Source organism: Canis lupus, chromosome 12 (assembly GCF_048164855.1).
Source record: "Canis lupus baileyi chromosome 12, mCanLup2.hap1, whole genome shotgun sequence".
Lineage (NCBI taxonomy): Eukaryota > Metazoa > Chordata > Mammalia > Carnivora > Canidae > Canis > Canis lupus.
The window spans coordinates 57648655-57665694 of NC_132849.1; the positions used below are offsets into that span (position 1 = coordinate 57648655).

General features: G+C 45.3%; 1 protein-coding gene and 1 non-coding gene across 2 annotated transcripts in view; one reads left to right on the forward strand and one right to left on the reverse strand.

Moving 5' to 3' along the window:
• The first annotated feature begins 12355 nt into the window (after positions 1-12355).
• The window catches only part of NOL10 (nucleolar protein 10), an 83708-nt gene continuing 79023 nt past the window's right edge, over positions 12356-17040 (forward strand). Inside the window, exons 1-2 of the mRNA XM_072771096.1 lie at positions 12356-12543; positions 15371-15416. Coding sequence (XP_072627197.1) covers positions 12478-12543; positions 15371-15416 — 112 coding nt within the window. The 5' untranslated portion in view covers positions 12356-12477. The remainder of the gene's footprint in view (positions 12544-15370; positions 15417-17040) is intronic.
• LOC140602034 (U12 minor spliceosomal RNA) lies at positions 16176-16322 on the reverse strand. The gene has a single exon (XR_012005084.1). It is a non-coding gene; the product is annotated as a U12 minor spliceosomal RNA (small nuclear RNA).

Consider the following 17040-nt stretch of genomic DNA (forward strand, 5'->3'; position numbering starts at 1 on the left):
CCCTTTCTGTCCCTCAGCTCCCACTCCTGTGGCCACGCCCTGCACCTTGCCCCCCACCCCGGAAGCTCCTCCACATCTGAATGCTTAGATACTGCCAGCCCCTCAGCACAGCCGGCTGTCCTCCTTGTCCCCTGCCCGACTCCCACTGCATGGCCCACAGCGCACGCTCACACACGTACTCACATGCACACACACATGCATGCACATGCTCACAGTGCTCATGTGCTTGCACACACGCACATGCACACGCAGGCACTCACACCTGCTCTTGTGCATGCGCACACGTAAGCACGCCTGTCACCGGCCCTTGGAGGACCGACTGCCTGAACTTCCATCTCACCTGCACCCTTGTTCTCTCGTCCCCGGCTCTTGCTGCGGATCGCGGATCGCCCCACCTTGCTCAGCAAACCCCAGGCCCCTCCACTCTGTAAGGTTGCCACCATCCCCACGCGGCAGCTGAGCAGGGCTGGAGGGAGCCCCACTGAAGTCTGACCCCCACTGCTCTTGGCACTTGACACCCCCCACCCCCCAGCGGTCCCTTTCTTTGGGTCACTCGCCTGTTCACTCATTCCACAGCTATGCCCTGAGCACCTCCCACGGGTCAGGATAGTCATCAACAGGACAGGCAGGGTCCCCGCTCTCAGGGACCTTACCCACCATGGGGAGACAGTAAAGGGATCATAACCGTCAAAGGGATTTATCGAGCTTCCCATTGCCCTTCTGCTGGGGTCCCTCCCCTGGGCTTTGCAGCCTTCATTCTGTAGATGACTTTGCCTCTTACTTCAAGGAAAGTGACCCCCTCAGGTGTCATATGCCTTCCAGTCTATGAATGTTTCACCCTCTGCACCCCCTGCTGCCACTGCCACCTTTTTTAAAAATTGTCTCAGAGGATGTGACAGGTCCCTGCTCACCCGGAGCCCCGTCTCTCCCATCAGTTGTTCCCTTTTATCTTCACATGGTCACCCTACAGATCCTTCCCTCAGCTTGCAAACAAGCTCAATCACCTCCTGTCCTGAAACCGTCCTCCTTGGTCCCCGAATCCCCTGTGGCCACCACCCAACCTCTCTTCTCTTCCTGTCAGGAAGCTTTACTTCCTCAGGCCTGGCTTTTGCTTCCTTACCACCCTGCACACGTACCGTTGCCTGCAAGGGAAAGTGTGTGTAGGGGAGCAGAGCCCTCCTGGTCCGCTGCAGTAAACTCTACCCTTACCATTTCCTTGGCAACCATCCCACATGATGCTTCTGAGAGTTTGTGTTCTTGGGTGGAGCAATGGTTCATTCATTCTTTTTTTTTTTTTAAGATTTTATTTATTTATTCATGAGACTCACACACACACACACACACACACACACACACACACACAGAGGCAGAGACATAGGCAGAGGGAGAAGCAGGCTCCATGCAGGAAGCCCAATATGGGACTCGATCCTGGTACTCTGGGATCATGCCCTGAGCTACAGGCAGACACTCAACCGCTGAGCCACCCCGGCGTCCCTGGTTCATTCATTCTTAATTGACAGTGTTCATTGTTGGTCATTGCACTTTGTATTTTGGTGAACTTCTGTTTCAAGTTTGGGGTTATTAGGAAGAAAGCATTTGTGAACATTCTGGTAAGTGTCTTTTGGTGCACATGTTGTTCGCATTGCATTTGAAGACGTGTCTGGGAGTGAAATCAGTGGGTCTTGGTTTACATAGGTTCAACTTATGTAGATAATTCTAAATGGTTTTCTGAAGTGAAATTTTAATTTTAATGATATCTCATTGTGGTTTTAACTAGCATTTCTCTGATGACTAAATATGTAGAAGACACATGCATGTGCTTTTTGGTCATTACTCTATTAATATATTTTTATTAGATTTTTTTTCATTATTGAGTTGTAGGAGCTCTTTATATATGCTAGATACCAGTCCTTTTTGGCATATATGTTATGATTGTTTTCTCCCAGCTTGTATTTTGCTTATTCATTTTAACCATGTCTCTTGATGGTCAGAAATTTCTAATTTTTGATGACGTCTAACTCGTCAATTTTTCTTTTATGATTACAGATTCTTTTTGTGACTGAAGCAGCTCTGCCTATCCCAAGTCACAAGATACTCTCCTGTGTTTCCTTTTAAAATCTTAATGGTTCAACTTTGATGTTGAGATTTATGATCACTTTTGAATTCTTTTTTTTTTTTGGTATGGTACGAAGTAGGACTCAAGGTAAGCTTTTCCCCACCTGGAGATCCAGTTACCCCAGCACCATTTGTTGCAAAAAATTTCCTCTCCTCATTGGACTGCTTTGGTGCCACTGTTGAAAAATCAGATGATTACATAAACTAGGGTTTATTAGTGGGCTTTTTATTCTCGTCTGTGATCTGTTTGCTGATTCTTATTCTAGAAGCTCAACTATCTTGATTACCATAGTTTTACAGTATATCTTAAAATCAGGTAGTGTAAGTTTTCTAACTCTTTTTTTCCCCAAAAGTGTTTTGAAAGAAAACTTTGTATTTCTACACATTTTAGGATCAGCTTGTCAATTTCTACCAAAAGAAAAGAAAAGCCCCCTGGGCTTTTGATGAGGAATGCATTGAATCCATAGATTAATGTGATGAGAGTGGACATTTTAACAATAAATCTCATCTTGAATTATTTATGTATCTCTCCCACCCCTCCCCAACCTGCTCTTATACTGTGTGATATCATGCCTGCCCCTGAAACTGGGAGGTGCCCTGAATTTGGCCCTCTCTCTTAGCCTCAGCAATAATCACTGAGGCCTGCTTATTTTTCTCCCTAAATATATGCTGGATCCATTCTTACCTTTCCCCACTACTGTGAGAATGTAGTAGAACATGCAGAATGCAGGCTTTCCCCCTTACTCAGCTAGAGAATTGCAATCACTGCTTACCTAGCTGCACTCTGCAAAGCCAGCTTGCACAGCAGCCTCAGAGAGAATCCTTTGCAGATCTGACCATGCCACTCTGGCTCAAAGCTCATTAGCTCCAGAATGTGGTCCCAACCACCTTAACTTGAAATGCACCATGTGCACGATCTGGCTCTTTGCCACCTTGTCAGCAGCATTTCCTGATATCCCCTGTGCCTTCCTCTATCTGAGAGCCTCCCCACGCCCACCAAATGAGTTAGGGGGCCTTCCTTGATATGCTCATTATGCCCTGTACACAGGATAAGGTATCTAATGTAGGGGGCCCTTGTTCAAAACTTATTAAGGATTTCAAGATGGTGACAGCAGAGTGTTAAGCCAAGAATAAGGCTTTTCTGAGTGCAGGGCCCTGTGTGACTGCACGGGTCCTTTGCACATCTCACACTTGTAACTGTTTCTGTTTCTATAGCGCAGGAAGCCGTAGAGCTTTAGAGGGCCCAGGCAAATCATCCAGAAAATGAGTTGCTTTTTCCTAAAATCAATGGCTTTTGTCCTTTGGTATAATCTCATCATTTTAAATGGTCTCAGAAGACAGAACATTGTATTGTAGTATTGTAGTCCAGTTACTTAGTCTTGGAAAGTAAGTCAACAAACAGCTATGCGTAAGGCCCGCTGAGATCAGAACATTGTGAGCTCTGACGAAATGAATTTGCCTGTGCCCACAGTGTCAGCCAGCAACTCCGTCATAAGGAGAGGTCATGATAAGCTTTCAGGCACAGAAGTCACCTGTTTGTATTCTGTATGCTATACTCACCCTGTGCTCATTTTCAGTAAGCATCTGTTCTTATTTAAAGGAGCTCATACGTTAAATACTCCAAATATCCCCTTCCAAATAAGCTGGAAATGCATGAACATTCATATTTGGTATTCTTTTTTTAAAAAAGTTTTTTTTATTTATTCATGAGAGACACAGAGAGAGAGGCAGAGACACAGGCAGAGGGAGAAGCAGGCTCCCTTCGGGGACCCCGATGCAGGATTCGATCCCAGGACCCTGGGATCACGACCTGAGCTGAAGGCAGACGCTCAACCACTGAGCCACCCAGGCACCCCCCATATTTGGTATTCTTTATACAAAATGTAAGTGATTGAGGAGGAAATGTGTAGCGAAGTAGCATCTCACTGTCTGAGGCTGGGTGTGGGGTGATGATTGTGGTCTGGTTTGGGGCACAGGTCCCAGTGAGGGTATTTTTGATCAAGTGCAAGAAGTCTTCCTGTTTTACTGCTCAGCTTCCCTGGTTGGATTTCTCCCTCTCCAGGGTTCATTAGCAGTTTGGGCTATATCCTGTGCAGGCTTTTATTCCTAACGTGCACAAGGCCCGGCAGCAGGTCCAATAAATGTTTGGCTGATGAATGTATGAGAAGGGGGAGGGAGAAAGGAAAGAAAACAGAAGGAGACTTCAGGGCAGGATTCTATTATCTTATGGAAATAAGATAACTCCCTCCCTCTACCCACCCCACCACATAAAGCTGACAAGCAAACAAAACGACCCGACTTAATCTGAAGTCCAGTTTAACTTTATCCTTAATGTAGGTACAGGTTCACTGAAGACCGTTAAATGCCCATGTTAATAATACTAATGAAGACAATAATAAATTTATATCAATAACGTTTATGAAATGTTATTTTCTTAATAACATGCATAGGGCTTTAACCATTTTTAATTTGGTTATTCGTTTATTTATGCACTCAACAGACAATGAGCACCTATTACGTGTCAAAACTAGGGAATACGTTTCTGTGGTCAAATGTTCTATAGTTTATTTTACCATTGGACATTTGTGGATTTAAACATAATAAAAAAAAAAACTAGAACCCCAGGTAACTCAGTCAGCTAAGCCTCCGACTATTGGTTTCAGCTCAGGTTATGATCTCATGGGTTGTGGAATTGAGCCCTGTGTTGGGCTCCACACTCAGTGGGGAATCTGCTTGGGATTCTCTCTTCCTTTCCCTCTGCCCCTCTCCCTGCTTTCTCTCTCTCTCTCTCTCTCTCTCTCTCTCTCTCTCTCTCTCTCTCCTGTATGCCAGGACTCCTTTGCATGGAAGAAGTGACTGTCTTCTCCCTCAGCAGGAAAGACAACTTGCCCTGGATGCTGGCATTGGTGGCAGTGGCGATGACTATCCAGGTGTGGTCAGCAGTAATCTAAAATGACCCATTGACCTTCACTTTTCCATGATTCCTTCCCCTGTGCATGTGATAGGATATTGTTATGTAGCAAAAGAGATTTTTGCAGGTGTAATTAAGGTTACTAATCAGTTGATCTTGCAGTAGGACCTCACTAACTCACACAAGCCCTTTAGAAGAATTTTCTCTGTTGGGCACAGAGGAAGACATCAGAGGGACCACACTGAGTGGCCTGAAAGAATGCAAGCATCCAGATTGTGAGGTGCCTCTGGGGGTCATGGAGGAGGGATCTGAGATCAGCCTCTGGGAGCCAAGAGTGGCCCCCAGATGACAGCCAGCAAGAAAAACAAGGGATCTCAACTGCAAGGGAACGAATTCGGCTGACAAGAATGATCTTGGAAGCTGATTTTTCCCCAGAGCCTCCTGACCAGAACTCAGCCTGGCTGCCACCTTTGTTTCTGCCTTGTGGTGCCTTGAACCAGGAAACCCAGCCATTCCATGCCAGATCTGACCTATACATAGCTGTTTAGTCGATATGTTGTTTTAAGCCACTCAGTTTGTGGTAGTTTCTTAGAGAGCAAGAGAAAACTAATGGCATTTTTAAGATAGGGAAAATTGTTCCATGGTTTACGGGCAAACCTAAGTGATGATGCCGAGAAGCAGGGAGACGGGCAGACGTGGAATCCTGGGCGGGGAAGGGCTCAGCTAGGAGGGGGAGGGCGAGGTCCACAGTCACTCAGGCAGGGTGCATCCCATCTCTCTTATGCAACCTGGGACAAGTTTGTTTTTCTTTTAAAACTTTCAAACCTACAGAAAAGTTGAGAAAGCGGTATTTTCAACATCTCACATACTCCTTTACATAAATTGAACAATTATTAACATCTTTTGTAATATGAGACAATTAATACTGCCTCCTCCATAGGTTTTGGTGAAGATTAAGAGAGGAGACTTGTATAAAGCATTAAATTAGAAAGCTTACTGTCCTCGCAGTGAAGTTGGTGATTTTATTCTTATTAATTCTTGCAACATACACTTAGCAGCATCTACATGGGGTGAGACACTTTCAATTCATCACAGATCTCATGCTGAAATTGCAGTTTAGGAATCTATGGAGATATGGTTAAGTAGATAAAAAATTACAAATTCTTCAACCTTAAGTAATGATCATTCAGGTAAGGGGAAAAGAAATCTCACTCTCAATATTGGCTTGGCTTATTTAAAAAAACATATTTATTTTGAAATAATTTTAGATGTATGGAAAGGTTGTAAATACACCACAGAGAGTTCCCATATGCACTTCTTCTAGGTGCCCTACTCTTACTGTCTTACACAACCATGGCATGTTTATCAAAACTAAGAAGTTAATACTGGTGCAATACTATTTTTTTAAAAAAATGTTTATTTATTTACTCATGAGAGACACAGAGAGAGGCAGAGACACAGGCAGAGGGAGAAGGCAGGCTCCCTGCGTGGAGCCTGATGCAGGACTCGATCTCAGGTTCCCGGGATCATGACCTTAGCCGAAGGCAGACGCTCAACCACTGAGCCACCCAGGTGCCCCTGATGCAATACTATTAACTAAACTACAGATTTTATTCAAATTTTCCTAATTCTTCCATTAATGTGCTCCTTCTGTTCCAGGGTCCAATGCAGAACACTGCATTGCAATTAGGACTTTTTTTTTTTAATGTTTGACTTGAAGATGTGTACATATAAAGCCAGCTATAAGTTTATTGTGGTTTTAGCTCTTGCATTACTATACAACAGAATAAACCTATACGTTATTTTCAAGCAAAATGTTAAAAGTTCAAACCATTTGCCACTTTGTTAAAGGAATATATAGCATTGCATGAATTTTTTTTTTCATTGCATGAATTCTTTTGCATTCCCTGCCCCTACCTGACCAAGTTGATTTGATTCTTCCCATCATTGTTCTCTATTTGACGAACTGTAAAACCTTCTTTCACACAGCAGGCCATGACATCACTGGACTTTTACTTGGCTCAAACTTGTCCCTATCATATTACTTCATACCATCCTCCTCTCCTAATCACTGAGCCAAGACAATGAAAGTAGTGACACGTGGCATCAGTGAACTGTAAACGAAATGCAAACCTGGCACTGACACCGAACTTCTTTCAGAAGATGGCCAACCAGATAATCAGATACGCTTAAATCAATTATTAAAAAGACTATCATTGAAAATTTTTTTAAATCCTAAAGTTTTTTCTTTTAAAGAATACAGCCAGAAGTACCAGGTTAAGTGCAGCTTAAGAAACACTGCAGTGAGATTCTATACAATGTTTGATGAGAACTTAGATATTTTAAGGCCTCCTAGAGATGAAGAAGGATGAATGGGAGTTACTGAGGTTTCCAGAGAGAGGGAGTTGAAAAAAGTCAGAAGAGCAGGAGTGGCAGGAGAGGGTCTTGTATTTTTCAAGCCGTAAGTAGTTCAGCTTAGAGAGTCTAGTGGGTGAGGGGCAGCATCAGGTACTGTGACTGGAAGGCCAGAGAGGTCAGCAAAAGTAGGCAGATGTATTCTTCTAGGTTTGGGGAAAACTAAAGAGTTTTGAATTGGAGTGTAATGTGATCAGATTTTCCCATTAGAGATGGTTTTGTCCCCTGGGGGGGACAGAGACCAGAGAAAAGGATTATAAGGGGCTGGATGAGAGAGGATGAAGCTTTGAACTCTTATGGCACGATGGCAACAGAGAAGAATGAATCTGACATCTGAAAAGTAGAATCAAAAGGATTTGGAGACCAATTGGCAATGGAGGTAGAGAATTAAAGAGGAATCTTGGAGATTGCTTGAAAGTTTCTGAAATGGCAACTAATAAAACAGAACATTTAAGTTAGGCTTCATGGCTCCAAATATGGAGCCTACATTTAGCTCTTTTTCTCTTAAATAGTTTTAAATATTTTGGTTCCCAGGACTAGATAATAGCAAGTAATGCATAGTTTTCACCATGTCAGGTGCTGTTTTTTCACCATGTCAGGTGCTGTTTGGAGTGCTCCAACTGTACTGTATTTTATTGAATCTCAAAGCCCAAGGGGGCGCCTGGCTGGATCAGTTGGTAGATCTCAGGGTTGTGAGTTCGAGGCCCACATAGGGCATGGAATCTATGAAAGAAAAGAAAAGAAAGAAAGAAAGAAAGAAAGAAAGAAAGAAAGAAAGAAAGAAAGAAAGAAAGAAAGAAAGAAAGAGAAGAAAGATGGATGCCTGGGTGGCTCAGCGGTTGGGTGTCTGCCTTTGGCTCAGGGTGTGATCCAGGAGTACCTAGATTGAGGCCCGTATCAGGCTCCCTGTATGGAGCCTGTTTCTCCCTCTGCCTATGTCTCTGCCTCTCTTTGTGTCTCTCATGAATAAATAAATAAAATCTTAAAAAAAGAAGAAATAAAGAAATAAAAGCCCATTAACTGTAAGACACACCATTAGCTAAAGTACCACTACAGGAAAAAACACCGTCAACTAAACATGCATGACACAGAAGACAGACCTTCACTTCAGGAATGTTAAGAATATATATCCTGGACTCCATGATTTATGGCATCTGCTCATTTAAAAAAAAAATTACATGGGGGTCCCTGGGTGGCTCAGCAGTTTGTGCCTGCCTTCGGCCCAGGGCGTGATCCTGGAGACCCGGGATCAAGTCCCACATCGGGCTCCCTGTGTGGAGCCGCTTCTCTCTCTCTCTCTCTCTCTCATGAATAAATAAATTCTAAAAAAAATTACAACAGCCCTCTGAAGTAGGTCCTAATATTATCTTTATTTTTCAAATGCGGAAACAGAGGCAGGGAGAGATTAGGTTCGCTCACTGTAGCTCTAGGCTCTCTCTGGGTAGCCAGTGGGAGAATCAGGATCTGGCTCCAATCTGGCTCTACAGTCTATGCTCTTAGCTCCAAGCACAGGCATCTAGTAAGCATTACATTCACAGTTCATTATATCCTCAGAAGCGTTTGTGTTATAGATGATACTAGAAACACTGGAGAAACACCTGCTTTGCAGTTCTGTCCTCAGTGGAAAGCAACCTAGAGTGCAGTCATAGTCAGTAAGCCCCTCAGGCTAGTGACGGTGGGGAGGGAGCTGTGTTGGCTTTGAGGAACCAAGAACACCTTGTTTTATCTTGCAGGAAACACTGTGTTCCCTCCTGTGTGGTTTCTGACTCTGACATTTCTTGTTGGAGACACAAGAAATAGAAATGGACGTATCTGAAACAGTAATCATCTGGCATAGAGATACACTGTTTTTAATAAGGCCGCAATGTACAGATGAAAGAATTAGGACTTTGGGTCAGGATGAGCAGTGATAAATTAGTTGATTCATTTCAATGAAGAGATATCTACTGAAAGTGTGCTACACACTAGGCACTGGGTTGGCCCAGGGAACCCAGAGATGAATTAAGGCCCAGTGCTGCCACCGAGTCTAGATGGATGGGGTGGTCAGACACGTACAATACAACCCTCAAAGATAATTGCCGTGGATTTACACAAAATCATTCAAACTAACCCAAGAAGAGGGAGTGTGAGGGTACAATGGAAGCATGCTGGGTCACATGTGAGCTGTTGAAGCTGGTATGGTATTATACTTTCAAATATATTAACATTTTCCTATGGTAATAAAAATGAGAGAGGGAGAAGATAAAAGAATGAAGGACATGTTCTAAAGGAGACTGTCCCAAGTTTAATAAAGGAAGATGCTTTATGGGCTCTTGAAAAATGCCATTTTAGTTAGCCTCGAGAAGTCATGGTGATTTAAGGAAACCAGAGCACTTGAAGGAAATCTCCAAGCCTAGGCTTTGAGGACAGCATTACATCCAGGTTCATTATTATTGTCCTTACAGGGTGTGTTAAATTACCGTGTTTATTGCTAACAAAAATCTACCAAAAAGATATAGTTGCCATAAAGGTACTTATACAGTACAGTGAGCATAAGAGAAAGAACAAGATATTCAAGAGGTGAGTTTTGAGGAGGCGGTGGAAACTGGATATAAGGTGAAAAAGAGAGCATTCCAGAATTCAGATTAGCATGAACGAAGATTCAAAAACAGAATGAAACCAGTGCTAATGAATGAGGAGGCAAATTTAGGCATCCATGGGAAATAGGACCCTATAAAGCAAAGCGAAATGGCCTATGGCCCTTAATTACCAAAATTAGTAGGATAGGAGTGCCTGGGTGGCTCAGTCAATTAAGTGTCTGACTTTGGCTCAGTTTGTGATGTCAGGGTCCTGGGATCCAGCCCCGCCTCAGGCTCCCTGCTCCGCAGGCAGTCTGCTTGTCCCTCTGCCACTCCTCTTGCTCATGCTGTCTCTCTCAAATAAATAAAATCTTTTTAAAAATTAGGGGACGCCTGGGTGGCTCAGCGGTTGAGCGCCTGCCTTCGGCCCAGGGCGTGATCCCAGAGTCTTGGGATCGAGTCCTACATCAGGCTCCTTGCATGGAGCCTGCTTCTCCCTCCTCCTGTGTCTCTGCCTTCTCTCTGTGTCTCTTGTGGATTAAATAAATGTTTTAAAAAAATTAGTAGGACAGGTCTACATATCTTCTAACGCATAGTACTTCATAAGTGACAGATACTATCATGTTTTACAATCAATGGACTTTTACAAGACATTCGTGGAAATAATAAAATATCCTTTTCGTATAAAATTATTCTAGATTTCTTGGAAATCATCTTGCATATTTTGGAAAATAAGCGTCTTATATTTTTATGACTTGCTTGCAAGGCTTATTACTGCTATGGAGCCGATGACCTAACTGTAGCACGATGCCTCCCCACCGGGGATGACAGTCCTGCGCATTTCCTCCAAATAAACGCTCAAGCAGAAGGTAGAACCTGGACTGGAACTTTGAGGATAGTTACAACAAAACCAAAATTGCTAAGCCCAGAAGCCTTCCCCCTGGGGTAAACTAATACAGCCTGTGCTCGAAATGACCCACCTCGGTTACATGCAAGGGACGCAGTACTGTTAGATTTCACAAGGCCCCGTGTGACTGCTTGGAACTACACTTTCCCATTAACTTTGCATCTAAGCTGAAAATGCTCCAGTCCCCGGATCTGGGCAACAGTTTCGGAGGCCTTCTCCCTCACCAAACAACCAACAGAGTTCGTCAACTTTCTGAAAACGCTGTAGCGAGGGGCTGTATTTGTCCTTCCGGTCACACACCCCTCTCCAAAGACATCAGTTTCAAAAGCACTTCATCCTTGATCTTCACCCCTTGCTTTTACAATTTTCCTTAGTATGCTTTTTTTTTCTTTCCCTTCTTAGTGGATGAATGTCAAACAAATCTAGATGCAAGTAACATTTTTACTACACCGGCTTTTTAAAAAATAGATTTACAAAATATTTATTTATTCATGAGAGAGAGGGAGAGAGAGAGAGAGAGAGGCAGAGACACAGGCAGAGGGAGAAGCAGGCTCCCTGCAGGGAGCCCGACGTGGGACTCGATCTTGGGACTCCAGGGTCAGGCCCTGGGCTGAAGGTGATGCTAAACTGCGGAGCCACCGGGCTGCCCTTTTTAAAATATTTCATTTCTTTATTTATGAGAGACACAGAGAGAGGCAGAGACACAGGCAGAGGGGAGCCTGTCGGGGGGACTCGATCCCAGGACTGTGCGATCAGGACCCGCGCCGAAGGCAGGCGCTCAACCTTTGGCCTTTGGCTCCGGTCGGGATCCTAGGGTCCCGCGGGGCCGGGACTTGATCCCAGGATCACAACCGGAGCCAAAGGCAGAGGCTCACCCACTGAGCCACCCAGGTGCCCCTACACCTGCTTTATTCATTGTTTTAAAGATTGTATTTATTAGAGACACACACACTCACACAGAGGCAGAGACACAGGCAGAGGGAGAAGCAGGCTCCATGCACCGGGAGCCCGACGCGGGACTCGATCCCGGGTCTCCAGGATCACGCCCTGGGCCGAAGGCGGCGCTAAACCGCTGAACCACCCAGGGATCCCCCGACACCAGCTGTAAGGCGCACTCAGATGCGATGTATTATAGCTAAACGGGGGGAAGAAAAGAAAACGAGTCCACCGGTTCGCGGCCGCCTTCTCCCGCTGGGGTCCCTTGACCCAGCCTCCAAGACCTCCGGTCGCCCGGCAGCACCGCGACACTCGGCCAGGACGGCGGCTCCAGGGGCTTCCTAACGGCCAGGGGTGTGGAGGGGCGAGAGAGCGACCCTCCTGCCCCGCGCCGGGGTCGCCCCGCCAGAGCCCCACTCGTTGTCCACCCAGCCGCTCCGCTCCCCGCCGCCCGCCACTTCCTTCTTCCGGAGACTGGCGCTGTTCCGGCGCGGGGGCTGCGTCATCAGCCGGCGCCTGCGCCTGCGCCTGCGCCGCCCAGGCGCGCGGGGCCCACGCTCAGAGCCGGATGCTCGCGTGCGGCGCGGGGCCCCGGGCGCTGGGAGGAACGCGGGGCGCCGCGGCTCTGCCCCACCATGCAGGTGTCCAGCCTCAACGAGGTGAAGGTTTACAGCCTCAGCTGCGGCAAGTCGCTGCCCGAGGTGAGGCGCTTCGGGGTCCCCCTCCTGGCGACGCGGCCGCCCCTGGCCTCGCCCCTGGCCTCGCCCCTGGCCTCGCCCCTGGCCTCGGCCCTGGCCTCTGTCAGGCTCCCCCCGGGCCGGCCCCTGACTCGGGGGTGGGGGCGGTCGGTGCGGGGAGACGGGGACCTTGCTGTGCCGAGGGTGGGTGATGGGCGCCGGACAGCTTCGCTGCACCTTCTGTCGGGTTCTCTGGAACAGAGGACGCGTCCCTTTGGGCTTCGAGGGATGCTCCCAGTCTCGGCCGCACGGAGGACGGAACAGATCGGTTACAGAATTTAGGGTGTAGAGGGCAGTATCTCTGAGCCTTGCTGACCTTAGCTTGATGTCATCGAGTCTTGGGACCTTAGGACCTCGGAATTGGAAGGAGCTGGGAAAACAGTGATTCCTTTACAGTCTTATATTTAAAATGTGCAACAGATCCAGTGATGGGAAGGGTGACTACTTATCCAAGCTCACACACCTGTGCCCTGAGGCTTGGTGTTTTTTTGTTTTGTTTTGTTTTGTTTACTTCTTTTTTTATTTTTTTTTTAAAATTTTTTTTTAATTTTTATTTATTTATGATAGTCACAGAGAGAGAGAGAGAGAGAGAGGCAGAGACAGAAGCAGGCTCCATGCACCGGGAGCCCGATGTGGGATTCGATCCCGGGTCTCCAGGATCGCGACCTGGGCCAAAGGCAGGCGCCAAACCGCTGCGCCACCCAGGGATCCCTTGTTTTGTTTACTTCTTAAAAGTTTCAGTCAAGGGATCCCTGGGTGGCGCAGCGGTTTGGCGCCTGCCTTTGGCCCAGGGCGCGATCCTGGAGACCCTGGATCGAATCCCACGTCAGGCTCCCGGTGCATGGAGCCTGCTTCTCCCTCTGCCTGTGTCTCTGCCTCTCTCTCTCTCTCTCTCTCTCTCTCTCTCTCTCTCTCTGTGACTATCATAAATAAATAAAAAAAAATTAAAAAAAAAAGTTTCAGTCAAGCCTCTGTCCAACTGCTTCCAGCTAGAGGAAACTTGTAGCAGAGGCTGATTTCCGTTTTTAGATCACTGATTAGATACTGGTTTTATTTACTTATCTATCTATTTGTTTAAAGATTTTATTTATTCATGAGAGACACACAGAGAGAGGCAGAGACACAGGCAGAGGGAGAAGCAGGCTCCCTGCAGGGAGCCCAACGTCGGACTGGGTCCTGGGACTCCAGGATCACGCCCTGGGCTGAAGGCGGCGCTAAACCGCTGAGCCACCCAGGGATCCCCTAGATAGTGGTTTTAAAACTTGTCGTTTAACAGCATGCTGGTGTGGGTTTGACTCTTGCCCTTAGAAATCAGAATACAGGGCAGCCCAGGTGGCTGAGTGGTTTAGCACTGCCTTCAGCCCAGGGTGTGATCTTGGGGTCCCGGGATCAAGTCCCACATCAGGCTCCCTGCATGGAGCCTGCTTCTCCCTCTGCCTGTGTCTCTGCCTCTCTCTTTCTCTGTGTGTGTCTCTCATGAATAAATAAATTAAACCTTTAAAAACAAACAAAAAAAGAAGTCAGAATACATGTAGCTCTTTGCGGGGTCTGCCCCTGAAAGACCTGAAGTCAGGGATTCGATTTGTCCTCTCTTTTCAGAACTCAGGCTAGGTAATTCCTCATCTTCCAGTTTTATTCTTCACACACAGTATGATCTTTTCTCGTTTTGTTCATTCCCCACATTTGTTGAGAGGTCACTGCACGCGGGCAGCCCTGTTGTGAGTGTTGGGATGCACGGAGAACACATCAGATCAAAGTTCCCTGTTGGGATAAAGGATGAGTGAACAAACGAGGAGTCAACTGCAGATAATGATTAAGTGTTTTGAGGGACGTGTGAGTAGAGGAAAGCGTCGTGGCGAATGTGGTCAGAGAAAGTATTTTGGGTAAAGCCTTTGTGGAAGGCCTCTCCACCAGAAGTATAGGAGCAGAAGCTTGGATAAGGAAAAGGAGCCAGTCGTGTGAAGCTGGGGAAAGAGTTTTCAGTGCTGGGAGAACAGAAAGTCTAAGTGTTTCCAGATTGGAATGCTCTTGGCATGTTGGAGAAACAGAAGAAGCACAGGTGTAGGTGTGGCTGTGTTTGGCCAGTGGGGAGAGCAGAGGTGGATAAGGCTGGAGAGGTGGGCCCTGAAGGTGGAGGTAGGGAGTTGGGGTGTTGTCCTTAGTGCTGCTGGAAGCCATCGTTGGGCTTTAGTATGGGCTGCTGTGTACAAATGACTGTCACTGGGAGAAGCTGAGTGGGGATGAGGTTGATGGGCCACCTGAGAGACTTGGGCTTTGGAATTACACTGCCTGCTGCGCTGAGCTCCATTAATTTCAGAATGAAATGTGCCATCAATGAATTTGACTTAAAAGTGTCATTTCTTCATTATCAGGTATCAGCTGTTTGGTTAGTTGATGATCTACTTTTCTTCTTTGTAAAAAAAAAAAAAAAAAGTGTCCGTAAGAAACTTTCTCCTTTTAATGTTTTACTGATTAATATTTCACGTGAATAAAGTTATCCCATATGTTAGTTGTAATCCCTAATATTTGAGGCTTATTGCCTTCCGGATGAATTCATTTTCTGTGGTGTCAAACATAGTAGTTCTAGAATTTATTTATTATCTAATGTGTCTAAATATGTAGTAGAAAAAAAATCCAGAGGATATAGTAACAAGGTTGGGAGCAGAGAATATTTTCACTTCCTATGTGAATATATTCCTGTAATGTTTTGATTTTTTTTTAATATGAGCATTTTTGTAAGCAGAAAAGCAAAGTAGTTATGTTTTGAAACTGTCTCTTCATTTTCTTTAAGTGGCTTTCTGACAGGAAGAAGAGAGCACTACAGAAGAAGGATGTCGGTAAGTATTATTTTTTCCCACTTTGGCTATATTCATGATCCATGTTATAATGCTTTCACACATTTGTTGTTACATTTAAGTGGAGGTTCGCAAAAATATGGCTCAAAATACGCTTTTTTGCCCTTTTCCATCTAGAAAACCTTATGCTGTAATTGATATGTTCCGGTGGGTGTGGGGTTTAATTCTACCTATGTATAACCAAATAAGTTAGCCTGTTACTATTTCATGGATAATAGCAGAGGATGCAAGACTCCTGGGTCAGAGATGAGGACTCTGTTACTCAGTGTGGCATGGCAGGTAGCAGACATGTCAGCATATTGCTGTCAGTTCTCTTTGCCCTGAGTCCCCCAGGGGCACTTAGATAGCCCGCAGCTGCTGGCCACACAGGGGGCTTGTGTTGAAGCTGAGGGACTCTGAGCTTGGGGAGTCCACTGCTTTTATAGCAATTAAGAAGCAAGCCTGCTTTGTCCAGAGGAGACGTGTTACCTGTCCAGGTTCTTAGCTGTATAGTTAACCCAGAGAACTGGCTCAGGTGAAGGCATGGCTGGGGCATTGTGGCCTTATCATACCTAGCAAGATGTATAGGAATGTAAGAGGCCCAAGGAGGACAGTCTGTCCTAGCAGTGCCATAATTGCCTTGTTCTGCATTGTATCAATTTTCTTTATTAAAAGATCATTGCAGAAGATTTTGATTCTTTAATTGATGGTGGTTGGGAAGAATATAAGATCAGTTGTTTGTTTGTTTGTTTTAAAGGGGGACTGGCAGATTGTGACTCCTAGGCATCCCACAAAGTAGGCCGGTCACCTTAGGGGCAACCTTTACCCACTTAAAAATTCATCTCACATTAACAGTGAGGATTCATGTGTCACACTGAATTATTTTCCTTACTCATAACTTTGAGGCATTGAGGCATTGATCGAGTTTTTTTTTTTTTTTTTTAACAAATTTTCACTAAATTTTCTCCATCACAACTTGTCATATAAGAAAGATGATTTACTTTCCATATATATTGTTTAAATTTGTCTCTAAAAATCAAAGACTAAGATGTTGAAGGGGTTTCTTCTGGGTGTGAGATAAATACCCCAAGGCAAGCATCTTGGAAGAGATAGCTTTGTATAGCTGGGACTGAAGTTAGATGAGAAAACTTTGAGTCAAAGGAAAATGAGAATGCTGCCCTAGTAATGTTCACTGATTTGGATTTCTTCTGATTCCCCCATCTACTCCAGCACCCAAGTGTGTAGGAAAACAGATTTAGATGACTTAGAGGAAAAAACTGTTCATGGACTCTTTCAGCCCATCTCAAAACTATTGTGTATCTTCCATATCGAGTGGGCCATTCCTACTCAGCTGGTTTGAATCTTATATTTGGGTTTAGTTTAATAAACAAGGCAGTAATGTGCCATAGAGTCATAAACAGTCCTTGCAGTAGACCCATTGTTACTATAGCAACCCGCAAGAATCCACACATTTTTATAGAAAAGGGAACCAGGTGTGAGAATCCATGTTTGTGTTTTGATCCAGAGAGATTGCTCTAAATCTTTACCCTGGGTCCTCTCAGCTCAGCTGTGTGCCAGTTTCTTGGTAGCAGTTTCTTACATTAACTTAAGATTTGAAAGGTTTAAA